The sequence below is a fragment of the Humulus lupulus genome, chromosome 8, assembly GCF_963169125.1.
Source record: "Humulus lupulus chromosome 8, drHumLupu1.1, whole genome shotgun sequence".
Classification (NCBI taxonomy): Eukaryota; Viridiplantae; Streptophyta; class Magnoliopsida; order Rosales; family Cannabaceae; genus Humulus; species Humulus lupulus.
The window spans coordinates 49,011,317-49,026,363 of NC_084800.1; the positions used below are offsets into that span (position 1 = coordinate 49,011,317).

The 15,047-nt window shown below is 34.0% G+C and overlaps 2 protein-coding genes across 2 annotated transcripts in view; both read right to left on the reverse strand.

The window, feature by feature from the left end:
* Positions 1–123: 123 nt before the first annotated feature.
* On the reverse strand, positions 124–3,071 carry LOC133797134 (profilin). Its single transcript, XM_062234942.1, has 3 exons — positions 2,805–3,071; positions 1,102–1,239; positions 124–562 (listed from the first exon to the last, which is right to left on the reverse strand). The coding sequence occupies exons 1-3, from the start codon at positions 2,925–2,927 to the stop codon at positions 428–430; spliced, it is 396 nt and encodes a 131-aa protein (XP_062090926.1). The 5' UTR covers positions 2,928–3,071; the 3' UTR covers positions 124–427.
* A 4,981-nt stretch (positions 3,072–8,052) lies between these two features.
* Positions 8,053–15,047, reverse strand: part of LOC133795374 (uncharacterized) — a 31,009-nt gene continuing 24,014 nt past the window's right edge. The window contains exons 4-6 of the mRNA XM_062232825.1: positions 13,224–14,792; positions 12,128–12,719; positions 8,053–8,296 (exon numbers count right to left, since the gene is read on the reverse strand). Of these exons, the coding sequence (XP_062088809.1) occupies positions 8,053–8,296; positions 12,128–12,719; positions 13,224–14,792 (2,405 nt within the window). The remainder of the gene's footprint in view (positions 8,297–12,127; positions 12,720–13,223; positions 14,793–15,047) is intronic.

Below are 15,047 nucleotides of genomic sequence, written 5' to 3' on the forward strand. Positions count from 1 at the left end.
GAGTAAAAAAATGCTGTCTTAAAAAGAAGCTTCTAAAAATGCTAAAGAACTGCTGCAATCTCGTAGCCCAAAAGATGAACACAAGCACAACGAGTGAAAGAACCGAAGGCTGGAGAGAAAATCTAAAAGATAAACAAGACTCTTTATAATTTATGCCAATCAATTTTACCACATTTATGACTCAAAACATTGGACAATAACCTCACTTAAAAATCATCAAAATACCATCCATTGAAGGAATACAAAGACAAAAACCATAGTACCTACTTTTTAAAGCACCAAACTTTTTGTTCCATATGAGTTCTCTATGACTTTTAATAGGTGTAACATATTTCACTGCAACCATATCCAGGATTAAGAAGCAGATCGGCAGATACAATGTGTATGGAACCTTGGGGACTCGCATAAATATGACATACCAATGAAATCAGAGACCCTGATCAATGAGATAATCTCCAAGCCTCTCAACAATCATGTTGCATTGACCAGGCGTCATTGGCTCATCATACACACCAATGATCAAAGCCTGACTAGTCTTTTTAACAGTAACACCACCAGCACCCTGAAAGAAAAGAAAAAAGTGATACTGTGAGAAAGCCAATCACACTACACAAAATCATGTAGAGTCTAAACACCCCCTCCCGTCTTTTTCCAATAAAATACAAAAAGAAGAATCCCCGCCAATACCATGAAGCTGGATTACAAAGGAATGTATTCACACTCACAATTACAAAGGAAACAATGGCATGTATTCCTATTTATTCTTTAACTGTGTAGGAAGTTGAAGAAAAAGTTGGATAGAGGTTTGGAAGAAATTCATTGCTCTTTATGTGAAAGCCGACTATTTGAAAAGCCTAAACATGTCCTCGGAAATAGAGTCAGACCAGGGTGAAGTCGCTGTAAAATTTAATATTTTCAAATTACAAGAGACTGTCACTCAGCTTTGAAGTTAAGCTTATAAATATGCAACAAATCCCCTGTCACAATGTCTACATTTTAAGGAGTGAGCAAACCATTTATAGGGGGAAAAACGTAGAGAGATTTAGAAGATGTGCACATATTAGAACAAAAATGTAAAACAATCATATCCAAGTTTCTCACCTTCTTTCCTCTGATAACAGCACCTGGCTCGCCTTGGATCACCATGTATTTTGTGCCACCAAGATACAAGCCAGTTGGTGCAAGTGTTCCAGGCTCGTTAAAGTCATTCATGATGCCAATTATTTCTTCGGGCTTGAACTAAATCAACATTAACATCAAGCATATAAGCAATAAATAATAAGAAAAATCAAAACAAATAAGAGACATTGCGGTCAAGAATACCAATGAGAGTGTGAGGTATGCGTTTATATTTCTGAACTATAACACAGCCTTTAAAAACTACAACATAGAAATTGATTAAATTTAAATATTTTATGAAGAACAATGACGGTCAAGGAGTTGAGAAAACTTTGAGCTGACAAATCGAATTTAGGGTTCTACTTGAACTAATTTACAAATCATAGGGTCCAAAAGGTAATGAGATAAAACTTAGGGCCAAAAAGGTATAAACTCTTTTCATTTCGTAATTTATTAATGTTAAAGATTTAAGGGTGATCACGTGAGCTAGCCTCAAGTGGTTGGATGGGTGAGCGTGTGGGCGGTGGTCGGGTGGGTGCGCGTGTGGGTGGTGCAGCGATTAAGTTATCATAAATGTATCTTATCAAAATAAGTAAAGTGTTTTAATGTCAAAGATTTAAGGGTGGTTAAGTGAGCTAGCCTCAAAAGTGGTTGAATGAGTGAGCGTGTGGACAGTGGTTGGGTGGGGGCGCGTGGTAGCGGGGCGACGGTTAGTTTCTTGTAAATATATCTTATCAAAATAAGTAATGATGTTATGATCTAAGAGCACCTATGGAATTAAAAAATTTGATCACAACTAATAAAAAAATCTTTTGCATTAATTCAATTTAATAAAACTCGTCCGGAAGAAGCAGTATTTTTATTGAAACTCTTCAATCATGTTATAGTTAAAGGCTCGAAGCTCTTCCTGAAGAAGAAGCTGCTCCATGGGGGCCGCTTCCTTAAAAAAAAAAGACGTTGCAAACCAAAAAAACACTTAATATTTCATTCAAACAGGCCTAGCCCATGCCAAACAGACCTAAACCCCTTGTAAAAGCCATGCCAAACAGTCCTAACTCATTGTAAAAGCTATGTCAAACAGTCCTAACCCATTGTAAAAGCTACGCCAAACAGCCAAACAGGCCCTAAAACTTCCTGAGAAAGATCCGCATGCAATATAAAGAAATCTTTCTCCTCTCATTCTATTCCAGTTTTCCAATACCAGGCAGCATTTGCAAGTTTTTAATGACAGTTTCTTTTATAATATTATGCCTTTAATCCCACCTCCAGAAAAGCACTCACAATTTAACTGAAAAGCCTTCTAAGCTAAACCTTCACTGGGTGGTTGTATTAAACTACTAATATATTCCATTACCTGAAAACCTGTCCACACATCGTTCAATAAAGTACAAACATGGCAATTTAAATAACTCGATTGAGCACAGAAATGATGTAAAAAATACTTATAGCGCAATCCCTGAATCCCAAATCAAATCACAACTAGACCACAAATCCTGATTAACGAATCAACAAACAAACCCAAAACCCTTTCACAAAAAAAATAATAATAATGAATAAAAATTAAAGAAGCAAATAAAACACAACAAACAACATGCAGTGAAATAAACAAAAGTGAACAATCAGATCTCAAAATTGCATCAAATAAATGAAGGAAAAACAATGAAATAATGAAAAAGAAAATATACCTGAGGGAAAGTGGCGCTCTGAGCCCAAACGCTACCATCATGGCCGATGATGGCCGCAGCAGAGAGATGATTGCCATCGATTTCGCACATCAGATGGTCATCTACGTAAGCTTGCCACGACATCTTCTTCTTCTTCTTCTAGTAGCTACTGCAGAGATTTTTCTAGCAAATTTTTGCTGTTTGGATGGTGAGAAAAATAGCTGTGTTCTACTCCTACTTCTAGCGAGCGGTTGCGTTGAAAACACGGAGAAATAAATAATGAAATATTTCTCTTCAGGGTTTTTTTATTAAGGAAAGTTTAATTTTACTGTAATACCCCCACCCCAAAACTTTTGTTCTTCACAATGTTCTGTCTCCTCCCGTAAATTTCGCAGTGCCATACGTGCACTTTTCTTTTGTCTTTTATTTTTTTATTTTATTTTTTGGTTCTGATTTTGTTTTTATGTTTCATTTTCATAAACAATTATTCTCAACTTTATTTTTAATTACTCATGTTTATCGTCTAAATTTAACATGTTTACCTGATTACCTCAATCATTAGTTTGTAATAATTATTGTTAGACATTCTCTTTAACCATTTAAAATCTTATTATTTTGATATATCAATTAACATCTTATTCACTGAATCTATAAGGAACTGAAGTGGATATTTACTAATAATATTTTATATTTGAAAAATATTGATTTTATATGTCGTGCTAATTCAATACTGTCGAACTGTATATATAGAGAAATATATAAATAACAAAAGTATTTTGTATCATGTGTTTTTCTAACTAATTTTTTTTATTGAATTTTTTTTATTATTTTATGTGCATGTTTGAACAATTGTATAAAAGACTGGTTAAAAGATAAGGATTCAAACTCATAATAATTTATTCATGTAAGAAAAATAAATTATAAAACAATTTTTTATTCTAAATGAGTTATAATTTTTTGGAGAGAGATAATTATTATTTAAAAAAAAAAGGAGTTTAACATTATAATATAAGGGATGGTGTCTCATGCACTTTACAAAAGTATAATAAATTATTTATTTGACTGTGTTTTGCTTAAATATTTATTTACCCTTTTATAGATTTAACAATATTAATTTAGAAATGGATATTTACGGCAATAATATCTATATAGTTAAGTTTGTTGCACTTAAATATTTATGTAAAAAAATTTGCAGCAATAATGCCTACCGTTAATGTTTTGGTACAGTCGTTGGTCCCTGAGCCGTTAGGGGTATACATGGTACACGTGGCACAACCCAATTGTGTTAAATTATTAAAATTTTAAAAAATATTAACAAAACCTAAAATCTTTTTTGTTTAATATCTTAATAACATTTCTATAACTAATCTAAAACAAAAACAATTAATATTATGAGATTATAACATCTCTAACCTAAAAAAATGATATGCAAACCTCACAGTCACAAAACATCCCTAGAAAAGACGATCGAACACCCACACCCAGAGAAGGTGACCTCACCTCGACGCTTTCCCCCCGACCTCACCTTGACGCTCTCCCCCCCCCCGACAGTATAGCACTTCAACCCACTAGAAGAGAACTTGTAATTCCTTCGAATTGAGAGTTAGGACATCTTTTGCAGTAGGTTAATGGAGATTGACAAAAATTGCCATTGTCGACCACCAAGGTCAGTGGTAGAAAGAACGGCTTGGACAAACAAAAATCCTGGGCGAAGATTCAGAACATGCAACAAGTATCGGATAAGATTGGTCTCCATTTGTTTTTGTAATCTGATTCATTGAATAAATTATTATGGATATTGACTAGAAACTTTGTATGTTTGGGTTAACTCAGATTCATGGTGGGTGTAATTTCTTTGAATAAATAGACCCTCCCATGTGCCAACGAGCAAAAGTGGTCATCCCTAGACTACTAAGAAAAATTGGTGACCGTGAAACTGAAATCACATCCCTAAATACAACAACTGACATTGGAAGTCATCGACAATGCAATGGTTCTTCAAATGGATTTGAGACATAATCTCACAACCTTCAAAATGTTGGAAGAAAAAGCCGTGAAAGTTGTGCTGAAAGCAGGGGTAAAGTAAATGATGGAGGTCGAATGTAGTGTTACTACTTTTTGAATACTTTGTATTTTGCTGTAATTCTATTGGTTGTGGTTATTTGGGCTACAAAATCAAAGTAGAAGTTGTTGGTATTGTTAGTTTATTTTTGGGTAATCTTCATGTGTAGTATTGGCAATGACAAAGCTATTGCACCCTAGGCATTGATTTGTAATGAATTTTGTTGTAAAATGAAACACTGAATCAATGTAATCTATCTTGGTCTATTTTGATGGTCAACTTGATTGCCCAAAACTAAGTATTCAAATTCAGCAAGCTTTTTGAATTAAGTATTCTAGTTTATGCATTTTGTGAAATAAATATGATCAACAACTAGTTACATTCATTATCATAAGAGATAGGTACAAAAATATAGGCCTAAAAAGCCAAATGTATCTGATCTGTACATGACCAATATCATGGCCAGCATGACCTTGTCATGACTCAGAAAACATATATGATCAACAAGTCTATATAATATGTGCAAAAGGTGATTTGTACATGACTCTAAAATGGTCAACATAACACTTTAATGACTCAAAAAACAGCCATCAACCACAACATCCAAATATCAACTTTGCATAACACATAACAGACACCAAAATACAAGATTCGACCACTAGTTCAAAATAAAATCAAAAGATGAAACTCCTTCCAGTCAGACAGTATCGAATTGAGCATTCTTTGCACCACTAATTCCTCCTTTAGCATGTTGTTTCAGCCTTCTTTCCTTCCTTAAAAGTGTGGCTTCAATTGGTTTCTGCAGTGGTGGACGATCTCGCTTTTTGACCACACGATTCTAAAATAGGTTGAACAAACAAATATTTAGCTCCAAATTCACAAAACAATGATAAAGCAACTAATCCTAATTCATTATTTAATCATTGATAAAATTTATCTAGGAAGAGAAGAAAGCATAAAGTTTATACCTTAACCACCTTAGCAAATTTGCATGTTTCTCTCTTGTGCCCTGTTTTCAGACAATTGCTGCATGTTTTAACTTGTCCAGTTCTTCGAGCTTTCTTTGAAGCAGGTGGAGGTTCACCTGTCTCGCTTCTCCTAGCTTTCTTAGGTCTTCCAGGCAGCTTCGTCTTAGGTGGTGGATCAATTGAGTTGAGTCCTGTCTGAGGCCACATATCTGGACTAGGCATAGGGTGCACACTTTGTTCATATGCTTTTTGCAACGATTCTTTTTTATAGAATTTGTGGACTTAATCAAAGACATTACCTCCCATGAACCAGATAGTAGCTAGTGCATGGCACAAGGAAGCCCAGATAGTTGAAACCTCCTACATGTACAAGTTTTGAATTCCAAATTGACAACCAAGGCACTACCATTGCTGCATTGAACCTGAAGCACAAACTTGTCAGACCTAGTAACCAGACAATGCTTTGCAACCTCTTTTGGCTTCTCAATTATCTTCAAAATTCTCTTCCCCACAGGTTGAGTCATCTTCTCCAACTTAGCTTTTTTGTTATAAAACTGAGACATCAACCAAAATCTAATTTTCTCTAGTAAAGTTATAATTGCTTGTCGCGAGCATCAAGTATGGCTGCATTGAAACTCTCACACAAATTATTCACCAAAATGTCACATTTTGGGTACTCTGAAATATGTGACTTACTCCATTATGTGGGGTTCTTCCTTTCCAGCCAATTGTAAGCACCATCCGAGACATCCTTGACTTCTTGCATTGCTCGAGCAAACTCAGCTTGTGTTGTAGTATTAACTACTGCCCACAAAAGTTGCTTAAGTAAAAGCCTAGGATATTCCTTTTTAAAGTTAGCATGAAGATGTCTAACACAATACCTCACCTCACACCCACTAAAGATGGCTCCCACTGCATTTTCTAATCCTTTTTTACGATCACTCATCATTGTCACCTTGGTAGGACTCAAATTCCCGAGATCATCCTTCAATAGCTCCAAGAACCAAGTCCAAACCTCAGTGTTTTCCTTTTCAGCAACACATTAGGCAATGGGAACACATGGAATTATTACCGTCAATGCTTACTGCAGCCAATAAAATTCTCCTACAATATCCTTTCAAAAAGCAGCCATCAAGACCAATTAGAGGTCTACAACCCTCAAACCAGCCATCTCTACATGCCTTAAGACAAATATAAATACGATGAAATGTCATTTTCCCATTAACCAAATCAGTTTTCAACTTCACTGTAGAGACAGGATTGGTAGCCAACAACCTTTTACAGTAATCATCAAGAATGGTGTATTGTTCCTTGACAGACCCTTCAAACATCTTCCTTGCTTTTGTCTTGGCTCTGTAAAATGTCCAGCTAGACACAAGTGAGTACTTGGTCCTTGCAGTTATCTCCCTAAATTCAGTGTATTACATACTCGGATTTAGCCTAAATTGCTCCAAAAAGTGCTTTGCAAGCCAAGTTGAGGTTAGCTTTTTATTGTTCAAAACAATGCCACAACTATGCTTGACAACAAGTGTTTTAACCCTCATTGTCTTGCCATCTGTCTTGTTAACTATTGAAGCAAACAACATACATTCACAGTTTTCACCCTTGCACTTAACTCTAACTCTATTTGAATCATTGGCAATAAATACATATTCTCGATCACCTTCAATAAAGTACTCCCTTATTGCATTCCTTAAAATTGTAACAGTGGCAAATTCCATGCCAAGAACAAATTGGAAGTTTTGCATTTTGGTTTTCGGGTTGAATTCTTTGGAATTTTTACCAACATCAAACTCATCATCTGATTTCAATTCGTGTAACTTCTCCTCAGAACATATACCATCTGAGTTCCATCATCAACATTTTGAGTACAAAAATCTGAAACTGATCGCCACCACTTCATGGGGTCAGATTGTGTACCCATCTCTATCTCAGCTTCAACATCTTGCTCAAATTCTTCCTCCTCCAATATGAAATCTTCGTCATTCTCTCTTCTACTACAGCCAGTTTGCTTTCCTTTCCCTTTTCTGTCACGCTGAACTTTGTCTTGGCTCTCCTCAGCTGTATTTTCCCTCACATCAGCTTGCTTTCCTTTCCCATTTCTGTCACCCGGAACCGGTTCTTGGTTCTCCTCAACTGTATCTTCCATTACATCACCAATATCATCCTCTAAATCTGAAAGCACAACCACCTCTGGTATTTGGTTCTCCATATCACTTTCATAATCCATGTAGTCAAACTATTTTTCATATTCCTCTTCATCAGGTTCATCAAAGTCAGCATCCTGAAATTCCTCTGAATATTGATCAGCATCAAACTCTTCTTGTTCCCCATCCATGGTTGCATCAACAGGGATACCAACAACATCTGCATGGACATCACAATCATCTGGTAGTTCCTCAATAATACATCTTTTCAGAGGAGGTAAAGTGGTAGCAGAGACATGTTTAACAGTTTCTGAATCTTCCTTCAAATCTAAAGGTCTGACTATTTAAGGAAAAACAAGATATATGTCAATCTTTGTAGCCCGATTCCTCTCAATATCCTCCACAATTGTTAGGATCTTCTTATCCCCTACCACCATGAAGTCCATATTAAGCACCTTTCCTATAAAACCCATTGGAAGTTTATGTCCTAAGTTCAAGGTCATTCCATCCAATTCCATCTTAGTGAAGTAACCAGTATCCACCCAATCAACATAATCAACTTTACCTCATTTATATCTTCTATTGTCGAATGGAGTAAACCAACTTCCCCCATGGTGTATTGCAATAGTGAAGATGTTAGTATGGCCACCTGTTAAATAAAGACAACTCTGGTTTAGAATACTGCCCTAGTCAACAGAAATAAAAACTGCTATGTCAACACTTCATACGCACACAAACCGAAACATAATATACTTCACACACTTGAAGAGCAACATAGTCCACCACACGATTGAACCATAAACCACAACAACAAATATTCCCACAACAAACAAAGCATATATTCCAATGGACCCCACTCCGTCAATTGTATGCACATGCTTCCCAACAACAATTTGACACAAATGTAATAATACCACCTACTGTAAATCAACAAAACTCTCCCTCCCCCAAAAACTTGAAAACCAATACCTTTCCCCGCCCAAACTGCTCTATATAAAGTATCATTATCATTCCCCCCAAAAAATTGTAAAAACACTTTGAGAAGAAATGAAACCCAGTCAACAGGTTCTGTACAAAAGAAAAGAAATCACCATAGTCGGGTGGTTGTTCCTCCGGTTGTCAAATGGTCGACATTGTGGAGGCAAAGTCTCCGTCGTCTCTTCCGTGCTTCTATCGCGAAATGGATGGATTCCTTGACTGATTTCTCTCAAGCTCCTCCTTTAAACTTTCTGGGTAAAGAATTTTTAGGGATTCATCCGATTGGGTTTTCGATTGTTATATTTTGTGTAATATTCTGAGTAAGGAATTTTTAGATTTTTTTGTTTTAGATTAGTTTTAGAAATGTTATTAAGACAATCAGTTTTTTTTGTTATATTTTTAATGGTTAGTTTTTTTTTTTTATTTTAGATTAGAAAACAGAAATATATATTTTTTATTTTTTAAAATTTTAATAGTTTAACCCAATCGGGTTGTGCCACGTGATGGACCCTAAACGGGTATGTTTAAAAATTTATATATCGCAAGCGCACGAATCGTCCATATAGAATAGTGATCGTAAGCAAGGATGTCGAACCCAAAGGAGTTGTCTAAAATCGAAAATGAAACTATTTTAAATCAAAAGTAATAAATTCTAACCTAGTTCCAAAGATTGATAAGTTTTAATAGTATGAACATAAAATGAAATATTGAAAAATAAAGCTTTTTAAGATAATGAAAATAAACCAATAATGAGTTGAAAATAAGTATTAAAAGAAAAGATTATTAAGATACTAGAATCCACAAAATGTAAGTTTAATAATATTTATTAGTATATTGATTCCCAAGTTTTAGTGATAGTTAAAATAATTTAAACTATCCTTTTCCAAAATATTTATAATTTTAAACACAAATTTCTTATAAAAAGTTAGGATTTTTCTTCACTTTTCAAAATTATAATTTCAAAGCATTTAGTGTAAATCAATCTAATGAAATAACAAATAAATCAATGAACATTATTTATAAGGCAAAACATAATATTTTTGTTCTAAGCATGGATGTGTACAATTTAATGACACATCTTACACAAAGAATATTATGTTTATGCACTAATGAAGAACAAAGTGTAAATATGTTCTAACAATCTAAAATACAAGATATTTAAGATGAAAGAAATATATGTAGAAGAAAAATCCATAAACTTTGTTGTATTACAAGGGAAATCAACATACAACATAAATATTACCTAGTTACAAGTTGCTTCATCATGATCTTAATAATCTTATGAAAAAGATTAGAAGCACATAACTAGAGTAGAAATTACAAAATAAAAGACATACATACTTGCAAAATGCTCTTGAAAAACCCAAATGGAAGATAAAATGGTAGAGAGAAAATGAGAGAAAAAGATGGTAACCAAAATTAAGCACCCCAAAATAGTCTTCAAAACCCTTATTTATAGCCAAAATGAGATTATTAAAATAATCAATTTAAATTAAGTAAATTGATTAAATTAATAATAATGTGGTAAATAGGGGTAAATTGTAGGAGTGATGATGATTTTGGGGTAAAAGTGTATAGAAAATGGGTAAAAAGTGGCATTTTTTAATATAGGGGACAAGAGTACAAATTGACATTTTTATGGGCTCAAAATGTTGGTGGCATAGGTTTGGGCTGGCAAGTGGCTGCTGCAGGGAGGCTAGTTGGGCGTGGGGTTGCTTTGGCTGAAGAGGGCAGTGGCTTGGATGCAATGGACAGCTGGCGCAAGGCTGACCGTGGGAGGCTTGCCAGGCGTTGGAGGCAAGAGCTTCAATGAAGCAGCTGGGCCTTGAAGGAAAACTTCTGGGCCGTACGGTTGGCAGGCGTGAAGGCAACTGTGTGGAGAAGCTGAAGGCAATGTGGAGAGCTAAAGATGGCAGGCGGACTGGGCCAGGGACAGGCGGGCTGGGCCTGGGCCATGCGGGCTGGGCCTGGGCAGGAGGAATTGGGCCGAATGGCTGGGCCGACTGGGCTTCTATGCCATTTTGCTCCTTCCTTTCCTTGAAAATGCCATTATTTATTTCTTTATTTTCAAAACACAACAAAGATACAACAATTCCTACACCATAAAAAAAATTAAATTAAATTAAATAATAATCAAATCTCTTCAATTATAAATAAATCATATTAATTAATTGAAAATATTGATTATAATTTAATTTAATATAGCATTTAAGTTCAAAAGAATTACACTTTTAACTTCTAACTTAACAATACAAATTTCATATAATTAAATTACACATATTATAATAAAATATCTATAAAAACATAAAAAAATCTATAAAACTACAATAAGATTAATAAATTAAAAATTACATAAAATCTTAATAAGTTAATTAAAAACTCAAGAACTAAGCAACAATTAGCATATAAAAAGTGGTAAAATAACTCTATTTTGTAGAGTTATCACACCCCCAAACTTAAAGTTTTGCTAGTCCTCAAGCAAAAGAAAAATTAAAACACACATTTTTTATTGGTGATATAAAAATGATTTTCTCAAAAATTGTACAATGAAAATAATTCTAAAAAATTATTATGAATAAAAGTTAAGCTTATGTAATTAATTAAATTGTCAATTTTGCTTTTAGAAAATAGGTTTTCATTTAAAATTATTTTCCACTTAAACTTATAGGAAATAAGAATGTTTTTGTTATGAAAAATGTATTTTTTGTTACAAGCAAAATTGACCCTATAATTAAAAACAAAGCTTAAAAATTATTCATATTTTTAAGAGAATTAACTTCAAACTCAATCAGGATTTTTATCATTGAAAATGAAAAATATCACCAATTTTTTTTTTTTTTTAAATATATATTTTTTTTGAATTTTTATGAAAATGAACAACTAAAACAACAACAAATTTTTTTTTTTTTTCAAATAAACATAAATAAAACACAGAAAAAACACAATAAAACTCGATACCACCAAACTTAATGTAAGCATTGTCCTCAATGTGTCAAAATATAAATATAAATTAAAATTGACAAGAGTGTAAAGTTTAGAATGGTCGTACCTCGATATTGTGCATTGCGAAGAGAGAACAAGATACAACTAACAAAAATTAAATCACACATAAAACAACAATACAAATAAAACACAAGTTATCAAGATCACACAGGAATCTAAAGAGCATGGTAAACAGGGTCCTCAAGGAGTATCTCATCCACTTCATCAGATTTTAATTCTAAAAATGGTTTTAATTTTTGTCCATTAACTTTAAATATATCACCATTTTTAGGATTTTCAATTTCAATAGCTCCATGTGGAAAAACAATACGAACAATGTAAGGACCGGACCACCTAGAGCGTAACTTTCCCGGGAATAAATGCAAACGAGAGTTGTATAAAAGGACTTTCTGACCTGGATAAAAATCTTTTCGCAAAATATTTTTATCATGGTAAAATTTCATGCGATCCTTATACTTTTTTGAATAGTCATATGCATCATTCCTAATTTCGTCTAGTTCATTTAGTTGAAGTTTTCGTTTCTCACCTGCCTTGTCTAAAGAAAAGTTTAACTGCTTAATTGCCCAAAAGGCTCTATGTTCTAACTCAACAGGTAAGTGGCACGCCTTCCCATACACAAGTCTGTAGGGTGACATGCCAATGGGTGTTTTGTACGCGGTACGATACGCCCATAATGCATCAGTGAGTCTTAAGGACCAATCTTTCCTAGTTGGATTCACAGTTTTTTCTAAGATGTGCTTAACTTCCCTATTAGACACTTCAACTTGACCACTAGTTTGTGGGTGATATGGTGTTGAGACTTTATGTGTAATGCCATATTGTTTCATCAAATGTTCAAATGGCCTGTTACAAAAGTGTGTACCGTTATCACTAATTATAGCACGTGGTGAACCAAAACGGGAAAATATATTTTCTTTCAAAAAACGAAGCACAACTTTGTGGTCATTAGTGTGGCATGCAATAGCTTCAACCCATTTAGATACATAATCGACTCCAACAAGAATATAAAGATTACCAAAAGAGTTAGGAAATGGTCCCATAAAATCAATGCCCCAAACATCAAATATGTCAATAATAAGAATAGGATTTAAAGGCATCATGTTTCTTTTAGTTAAACTTCCTAACTTTTGGCAACGTTCACAAGCTTTACAATAAACATAAGTATCATGAAAGATAGTAGGCCAATAAAAACCACATTGTAAAACTTTAGCAGCTGTTTTCTTACCACTAAAATGTCCTCCACATGCATGATCATGACAAAAAGATATGATTTTAGACTGATCACAGTTTGGAATGCATCTTCTAATTATTTGATCAGGGCAGTATTTAAACAAGTAAGGATCATCCCAAATAAAGTTTTTCACCTCAGAATAAAATTTAGATTTATCATGCTTAGACCAATGAGATGGTATTTCTTTAGTGACCAAATAATTAACAATATCAGCATACCAAGGTAATGAAGAAATATGCATTAATTGTTCATCAGGAAAAGTTTCAGTGATAGGAGTGGAATCATGTATAGTTTCAACAACTAGTCTAGATAAATGATCAGCAACAACATTTTCAGATCCTTTTTTATCACGTATTTCTAAGTCGAATTCTTGTAAAAGCAAGATCCAACGGATCAAACGAGACTTGGCATCTTTTTTCGATAAGAGATATTTTAATGCAGCATGATCAGAATAGACAATAATTTTAGATCCTAACAAATAAGATCTAAATTTCTCCAATGCAAAAACAACAGCAAGCAATTCTTTTTCGGTTGTGGAATAATTTAATTGAGCATCATTTAAAGTTTTGCTAGCATAGTAAATTACATGAGGTATTTTTTCAAGTCTTTGTCCTAAGACAGCACCTATAGCATAATCAGAAGCATCACACATTATTTCAAAAGGTATTTTCCAATCAGGAGGTCGAATAATGGGTGCAGTAGTCAACAAACTTTTTAATTTTTCAAAGGCAACATGGCAATTATTATCAAAGACAAAAGCATTTTCTTTTCCAAGTAAATGGCATAAAGGCCGAGAAATTTTGCTAAAGTCTTTTATAAATCTTCTATAAAAACCGGCATGACCTAAAAATGATCTAATTTCTTTCACAGTTTTAGGTGGGGGAAGTTTTGAAATAAGATCAACTTTAGCTTTATCAACTTCTATGCCGTCAGATGAGATTACATGACCTAAAACAATTCCTTTTTTAACCATAAAATGACATTTTTCCCAGTTGAGCACAAGGTTTTTCTCTTTGCAACGAATTAAAACAAGTGAAAGATGGTGCAAACATTCATCAAAAGAGGAACCAAACACAGAAAAATCATCCATAAATACTTCAAGAAATCTTTCAACCATGTCAGAAAAAATCGAAATCATACATCTTTGAAAAGTCGCGGGTGCATTACATAATCCAAAAGGCATGCGACGATAGGCAAAAGTCCCAAAAGGGCATGTAAATGTAGTCTTTTCTTGATCTTCTGAGGCAATGGGGATTTGGTTATATCCCGAATACCCATCAAGAAAACAATAATATGCATGGCCAACTAATCGTTCAAGCATTTGATCAATGAAAGGTAATGGAAAATGGTCTTTTCTAGTAACATTATTCAGCTTTCTATAGTCTATGCACACTCTCCACCCCGTTTGTACTCTAGTAGGGATTAATTCATTTTTTTCATTTTCAACAACCGTAATCCCAGACTTCTTAGGCACAACTTGAACAGGACTAACCCATTGACTATCAGAAATAGGGTAAATGATACCTACGTCTAACAATTTTATGACCTCTTCTCTAACTACTTCTTTCATATTTGGATTTAATCTTCTTTGACATTCCCGAGAGGTTTTAGCATTCTCTTCTAGATGGATTCTATGCATACATATGGATGGGCTAATTCCTTTAATGTCTCCAATGGTCCAACCTATGGCTTCTTTATGTTTTCTAAGGACATCTAACAACTTGTTTTCTTGTTCTTTATCTAAAGCAGAAGCTATGATAACAGGTAAGGTTTCAGATTCTCCTAGAAAAGCATATTTTAAATTTTCTGGCAAAGGTTTAAGGTCTAACTTTGGAGACTCAGAAATTGATTGAACATGATCTAAGGGTGAAAAAG